Source organism: Arachis ipaensis, chromosome B5 (assembly GCF_059453495.1).
Source record: "Arachis ipaensis isolate K30076 ecotype BB chromosome B5, ASM5945349v1, whole genome shotgun sequence".
Classification (NCBI taxonomy): Eukaryota; Viridiplantae; Streptophyta; class Magnoliopsida; order Fabales; family Fabaceae; genus Arachis; species Arachis ipaensis.
In genome coordinates, this window is record NC_142440.1 from 157,555,118 (window position 1) to 157,563,552 (window position 8,435).

The 8,435-nt window shown below is 31.7% G+C and overlaps 1 protein-coding gene across 1 annotated transcript; it reads right to left on the minus strand.

Annotated features, from left to right (window-relative positions):
- Positions 1-817: 817 nt before the first annotated feature.
- Positions 818-2,377, minus strand: LOC107642215 (CEN-like protein 1). Its single transcript, XM_016345512.3, has 4 exons — positions 2,101-2,377; positions 1,947-2,008; positions 1,799-1,839; positions 818-1,527 (listed from the first exon to the last, which is right to left on the minus strand). Exons 1-4 carry the CDS (start codon positions 2,299-2,301, stop codon positions 1,307-1,309), a joined length of 525 nt encoding a protein of 174 aa, XP_016200998.1. The 5' UTR covers positions 2,302-2,377; the 3' UTR covers positions 818-1,306.
- Between the last annotated feature and the right edge of the window lie 6,058 nt (positions 2,378-8,435).

The window sequence follows — 8,435 nt, forward strand, 5'->3', positions numbered from 1 at the left end:
TATTATTTTCTTTTCTTCTGACTTTTAATCTTTTATTACTAAATCATCTCAATGACTACAACTACCACCATTGCTTAAAAAAATAATATAAAAAATTTTAGAAAATAAATTTTTAAAAAGTTAACAAAAAATATAAAATAAAATGTTTGTAATAAAAATAAAATATTTTAAATGTTAGAAACAAAATTAAGTAAATGGTACGAATTTAAACAATACTTTACTCTAGTCACAAAAAACTTTACTCTAAATATTATAGAGCTTGAAGATGGAGCTCTGCTTAACAAGTCAAAATAAAAGTCATAAGCTATGCTAGCTATAAGATATAATGTTAACTAATAATACAATTTAATGTGATAAGTTAATAAAAATTTTTTCATACAAATGGAATGTTTATTCTAAATGCGAATAGCATGTTTGTTCTCTATATAAATGAAATATTTGTTTTTTATGTAAATAAGATGTTTATTTTTAATATGAAACGGTTCACCTGTACTTAGAGTTGGTGAGAGCAGAAGATGGCGGCGCTTGATAACTTTCTCGCCGACGAAAGAACTGTGTGCTGGAGTAGATAATGTACGGTTGGTTACGGTTAAAAGGGGGTTGGTTAGAGAAGGAGGTGTAATTAGGTCAAAGTGAAATTTGATAAAAATGTAGATTTAGGATAAAAATAAAATTGGATGGTTAGTGAGCTTAAAATGCTATTTTTTGTTCACGTTATTTATATCTCTCATTGTTCATCTAACGATATTAATCTTCAAATAACATAGACATAAGACATGCATGTAGTAGTAGCAACACTCGTATCATTGCACAACACGCATAAACTAGACAAGCCATATATATAAAGCTTTGTTATTATAGTATGTGTCCTTTAATTTCCCATCACAAATCATAAAATTCTTAAAAGGAACAACATCATCAATTTGGTCCTTAACTTCTCACAACAACCTAATAGGTAACATAGCACACCAAGTCAAGTAAAGTACATCAGGAATATCCCTACTAGAATATCTCCTATCTTCCAAAACCCACCAATTATTGTGCACTCCAAACAACAACAAAAAATAGAGAAAAAGGTTTCATTTCATCAAACACATATCTCCTTATTCTACCATACAATGTTTCTTCCATCTTAAAATATTCACGACTTTAAAAAGTAACGAATATCTTAGAATAGAAGAAGTAATAATAACTGACCAGGTAACGAATAAGACGACACAATTAGATAATAATATGATTTATTCCACGTGCATTGCTATGCACCACCTTAGGTAGATTGTTGTTGATTCAGAATGGAATGAATGAATCACCTTCTCCTAGCAGCAGTTTCTCTTTGAGCATTGAAGTAAACAGCAGCAACAGGTAGGCCAAGGCCATTTTCCTGTGAGAAGATTCTTGTGTTGAATTGCTCTCTCGAAGCAGGGGGACTCACTGTTTGTCTCCCTCTATGCTGCTTCAACAATATGAACACATATCTGTGTATTCCTATCATTGGCCTTGGACTCTCATACTCCACTATCTCTCTCCCTTTATAATTCATTCACGTACATCAAAGTTAAGAACATGTAATAAGATATGTATATATACATTGTTACACTAATAAATATACGTCAAAACTCACATACAGTTATTTTCATGTAAAATTAATAATTAAAAATTAATTAAATATGCTAAATTATCTAATGATGCTTAAATATTAAATTTTCATAAAGACAATTATACGTGAGTCTCATCTAATTAAAGAAAAAGTCTTGTACAAGAATCAATCCTAACAAAATAGAAAGTTAGAGGAACTAACCAAAAGATGCATCAGTGGTGCCAGGAATATCTACAACCATCCTGGAAAATTGGAACCAGTTAAGTTCATTAGAGAGAATTATTAGTTTATCTAAAAAGAATAATAATTAATTAATCAATGAATATGATTGTTTGTACAAACTACAAACCAGTGAAGATGTTCCCTCAAATATGGATCACTAGGACTTGGAGCATCTGGGTCTGTCATAATCTACCAAACAAAATACCAAGTATCAACATGAAAATTAAAATAAGAATAGCTAGCAACTAATAATTAATTAATTAATTAATTAATTGAATTACCAAGGTATAAGCATCCCTTAAGTCATGACCACCAATCTCAACTCTAGGCTTGGGCACAAGGGTTGAAGGCATAAGCTCATGACCATTAGCAACTTGCTTAGTGGAATAAATCACATTCATTCTCACACTTGGGTTGAATACATCAACCACATCTCCTATCACTCTTCCCACAGCAAGTGGTTCCATCATACTCCTAGACATTATTATTGAGAAACAAGAGAACCACAAATATAAATATATTAATAAAACTTTGGTAATATAATGTGAATACCTTGGAAACCAAATCCTATTCCTCAATGCATATATATAGCCACATAAAGCACAAAGAAAGATTCCATGGAGCAAAGATCTAAGGGCTTTTCTATTTAAGGAAAGGACATGTGTTTTTTAGGTATGTAATTTGTGTTCTTTCTTACACGCACGCTAGCTTAGCCAGAATGGTTCATGTTCATCTGCTACATATTTGTTTGTCTTAATTGATGAGTTATTATTAATTAATAATTTAATATGCTTCATTAACGGCAGAATCTAGAACATGTCTTTGGATTATTGGCTACAAGGGAATGAAGAATATATACAATTTTTCAATTCCCACTATTAATAATTAATATATGATATCTTTCGCGAATGGGAATTCACCTTTTTGATAATAAGGTGCTGAGTTTCATGCACATGGTTTTCTCATATCAATGAAAAAGAAATCTTATCAAGTAGTACTGTTGTCGTATTAGGACAAAGATCTATTTAATCCATCATAAACACGTAAGCGTTTGGTGGAGAGATAGAGACGAAAAGACTGAGACTGAGAGACAGAGATTGAAATAAATTTTAATATTCTGTTTGGTGTAAAGTAGGAAACAGAAATTGAAATAAGAATGAAACTCTAATTTAATTTGTACAAAGGGTAAGATTGGAATTAACTAATTAAGATGAGGATATTTTAGGTATAAAATGTTATTAAAGTTTCAGTCTCCATCTCTAAAAATTTTAGTCTCCTGTGTCCCTACTTTTTGGAGGTACTTAAATACTGAAATTTTAGAGATAAAGACAAAAATTTTAGTACCAGTCTCTGAATCAACAAACATAATACCGAGTCTCAATCTCTCGGTCTCTGTCTCAGTACCTCAAAACAAACGACCTAAGAGACCAGATAATAGAGATCTAATTTGATTTTAAAACTAATAACACTTTATTTTAAAACCCCATTTTCATCGTCCAATATAATAAGTAAAGAGGAGTGTTAGGGCCAGTAATTTTTGTGTTTCGTAATCATCAATTGGCTATTAATAATGTTTTTAATAGTGTGAGATTATATTTAATGGTAAAAAATCACTTTTTTTTTTATGGTTAAGTATTGGTCACAAAACACAAAAGTCGCTGCCCCTAAACTTTCTCATTAGTAAATAACAAAATAGATATATATCAATTCTTAACGAATAATTGATAAACATTGTTATGTATGTCAATTCAATTAAATTTATGTATTTAAATAATTTTTTATGTAAAATTTGTATGTTGATAATATATGAAAATTAAATTATACATATTAAGGTTTTAAAAAATTGTATTTATTTTGGTAATCTGAAATTTAAAAGAGAATTATTAAACAATACTATCAAGAACAAAATCTCCCCATAAAGCAAAAAATTATAATCTCCATTATTTTCTATCCCTATTGGCGGCCTACACCCAAAGAGGCTTGAAAATAAAACACATGCATACAAATGATACAATTGATTTAGCACATAAGTCAAGTGTGACATTGCTCTAATAATACCATACACGTACCCTTCTTTGATGATCAATAACAATAATTTTAGTATATAAGCATAGTGATGATTAAATCTATGTTAATGATGAATAATTAAGCTATGCCTAGGGATTGAATCTCATATTTTTAATGAAGATCAAATCTAAAATGCTTCCAATAGATTGTACAATATATTTAGTTGATTGATAAGTCAAATGCATGCATAGAAATTATGCCATATGTTCATATGTGACATGTCTAAGACATGGTTTTATTTAGGTTAAAAGTATTATCATACTACTTCGATTAGACTTAAACTCTAAAATGGTCTCTGAGATTGGCGTCATGCATTAAAATCATCTCTAAGATTTTAATTGCACCAATTACATCCCTGAAATTGAAAAAATGTACCCATATTAGTCCCTGGCCTATTTTTCATTAAAGAAGTGATGACATGGCATGATGACATGAACTGTAAGTGACACGTGTCACTTCATGATTTGGCCACGTGTAATGGTATGATGATGTGGTGACAAGTGACACGTGGCATGCTGACGTGGATGGTTGTGCCACGTGTCACAATGTTATTTGGCCACGTGTCGCAACAGTATTTGTCCACGTGTCATCTATTATGTCATCGTTGTATATGCACCAAATTAGTCCCTCAATTTACATTAAGTGACTCATTTTAGTCCCTGAAATTGAATGTCGTGCACCAAACTAGCCTTTTCACCAATTTTTTCTCATTTTTTTAAAATTTAAAATTTTAATATCTTGGATACACTAATTTCAATTCTGTTTTTTCATATATCATTTAAATACAAGTGCTTTCATAAAAAAATTTAAGATTTTACTTTTTAGTTTTAATTTTATAATTTTTTTAATAATTTAACATTGGTAAATTTTGTAATATATAAGTATGTTATTATAAAAAAATAATTATATGATTGACTAGACACATTTTTTCATAAAAAAATATGTGTTTTTAACAATAAATTAATAATTAAAATAAATATTTTTTTTATGAAATACACGTTTTTGTTATGTGTAAATGAACTAGATTGAAGGCACTTTAAGCACCCTCATTACCATCTTTGACTTCTGCAGTCTAGACGAAAGAGGTCGGAGATGGTAATGAGGGAAGCTTGAAATGCCTTCACGTCAACTCCAAGACGGCGGTTATTAAGGGTATCTGCAAAAAAAAATATATTTTCTAAAAGTACTGAAAGAAGTCGGAGATAGTAGTGAAAGTGTTTGAAAAGCCTTCACGTCACCTCTAAGTCGGCAGTTAGGGTATTCGCAAGAGAAAAAATATTTTATAAAAACACTTTTATTTGAAGAACATGTGAAAAAATAGAATTGAAATTAATGCATTAAAAAATATTGAGAATTTTGAATTTATAGAAAAAAATGAGAAAAAACTGGTGAAGGAACTAGTTTGGTGCACGACATTCAATTCAGGGACTAAAATGAGTCACTTAATGCAAAGTGAGGGACTAATTTGGTGCATATACAACGATGACATAATGGATGACACGTGGACAAATACTGTTGTGACACGTGGCACAAACGAACACGTGGCCAAATAACATTATGACACATGGCACAACCATCCACGTCAGCATGTCACGTGTCACTGGTCACCACATCATCATACCATTATAAGTGGCCAAATCATGAAGTGACACGTGTCACTTACAGTCCACGTCATCATACCATGTCATCACGTCGTTAATGGAAAATAGGTCAGGGACTAATATGGGGCACTTTTTTCAATCTCAAAGACATAATTGATGCAATTGGAATATTAGGGACGATTTTAGTGCACGACGCCAATCTCAGAGACCATTTTGGGGTTTAACTCACTTCAATTGAAATAAAGACATATGTTATTTTTGTAGTACTTACTATAATAAAGTTGCCAATGAGTAATAGTTCAAATGATATAGTCTCTTCATACTTATCTAAGAGATCGCAGATTTGAGTCTCCCTATATTTGGATATATATATATATATATATATATATATATATATATATATATATATATATATAAAATAAAGTTGACATTATATAAAATAATTTACTACTTTATACAAATACAATTATACAAATTTTCCTTGAGACGCCCCCATTGAACTATTTTGGGGGAAAAAAGAAAAGAATTATTTTTTCTTTGTTTTAACTCCAGCAAATTTTAAATTGTAGTTGGAATAAATTCAATATGACAAGTTTGCAGAAAGGTTTAAGTACAATTTTTTGTCTCTAAAATAAGAGTTGAAATTTTTTTTTGTCTCTAATTTTTTTTGCCTACAAAAGGATCCTTAAGATTTAACTTAATTTTAAAATCGTTCTTTTTACCAAATTTAAAATTTTTATTTCGAAAATACCCCTAACTTAAAAACAAAAAAAAAGGGGGGGGGGGGGGGAAGGATATCATGCCCGGGGGAGGGGTGCGGGTGGGGTTGGTTAAGGGAAGGGAAGGGAAGGGAAGGTGGGGAAGGAAAGGGGAAAGGCCATCGCCACTGCTCCTTGCCGCCGTCGCTCCTGCTCCTCCTCCTCGCCCTCCTCGTCTCGAAGCACCTCGACCTCGCAGCGCCGCAACTTGCGCCTAGCCTCACCGTTCCTGCTCCTCACCGTTTCTGCTTCTCCTCCTCCTCGCTCTCGCCGTCGTCCTCGCCTCGCCGCACCTCGACCTCGCAGCGCCGCAACTTGCGCCCTGGGCTCGTCGAGACTCGCCCTTGTCTCGCCGCGACACGTCTAGCCCGCGTCCTAATGTTCCTCGTCATCGTCGAAGAGGTGGTGGTGGTGGTCGTGTTCCTCGCGTCCTCCAACAGTGTCTCTTCCTCTGGGTGGTGGTCATGTGCGAAATCTGCAACAAGGATTTTCAGAGGGATTTTTGGTAATTATATTTATGGATTTTTGGTTCTTGAAATTGAAGATGAATTTGGGGATTTCTGATTATTGTAATTACATCTGAGTTTTGTTAATGAAAGAGGAAGAATTTTAATTATGAGTTTTGTTAATGGTTCTAAGTTTTGACGATGATGATAATGATGATTTTTTTGTTTTTCTGAGTTCTGAGTTTTGGGTTCTTGTTTTTCTGAGTTTTGAGTTTTGATGATGATGATGATTTTGAGTTCTGAGTTTTGACGATAATGATGATTTTTTGAGTTATGAGTTTTTGTTGTTGTTCTTCTTCTGCTTCTAACTGCTTTTGTTGTTGTTATTCTTCTAATTTCATTATCCATTGTTGTTCTTTGCTTCTGGTTATTGTTGTTTTATTGGTGTTGCTATTGCTTCAGCTTCAGTTTCTGGTTCAACTGCTGCTTCTGGTTGATTTTGGGAAAGAAGAGGAAATGGTATTTTCGTGCGAAGGACAATTTTAAAATTAAGTTAAACTTTAGAAACTATTTTGTAGACAAAAAAATGTCGGAGACGAAAAAAATTTTTAATCCTCTATTTTAGAGATTAAAATCATACTTAACCTTTCGTAGAATGTAAGGGAAATTATTGTTTAATTTAAGACGTTAATTAGAGAGGTTAATGAAACATTTTATTTTGGAATCCTCATTATTAGAGCTATAAGAACCCAATAATTGAAGGGTAAAAAGCCAAGTCTAATTCACGATTTTTCTTCTATTGTTAAAGATATCAAATATGCACAGCTTTATTTCCTTAAGAAGAAATAGGAACTATTATCAGTCAACAATGAAAGTAAAAACTTTATATGGAAAACTCTGTTGCAAATTATTGAGTAATTAATAATAAATTCTTATTCTGTTCCCCACTTCAACAAAAACACTCGGAAGAACACGCAAACAAAGAATAAGCACAAAATGAACAGAAAGAAAATTAAAATAAAATATAAAAAATCATCTATATATAGCCACTATCAATAGTTTGGAATACTTTGAACTTTTTAGTTTTCTAGTAATATTTTCCTTTCATCTATCACATGAAATGAGGCCATCAATGTCTCATTATACAAAGGATCTCTTATTCTGCTACTCAAACAAGCATCAAGACCAAACTATCTATAGCGCCAAGGGTATTTTATTTAGAAATTTTAGAGAAAAAAACAAATAGATTCCTAATTTTTTGTTATGTGGACATTTTTGTTCCTAACCATTGAAAAATACTTTTAAATTCCTGACCTTCACAAAATTTGGACGGATCAGTCCCTCCGTCCAAATGCCTCCGTCAGAGACTGATCCGTCAAAATGCCTTCGTCAAGAACTGATCCGTCCAAATTTTGTGAAGGTCATGGACTTAAAAATATTTTTCAATGGTCAGGGACAAAAATGTCTGCAGAACAAAAGATTAGGAATCTATTTGTCATTTTTTCGAAATTTTTAAAAGAAAATATTGTAATAAATTTTTTTATCTCATAATTAATATTTGTATCCTAATTTTATTGGACTTTTTCATGAAGAGGAAAAAAAGGGCATATGTGGCTATTATTGAAACTGAGAACTCAAAGCTTATCAGCTTTAATGTACATGAATCTATTTATATATAGCGACGATGATATAGAATTTAAACTACATAATGGATTACTACTTACTTAAATATATAATATCTTCT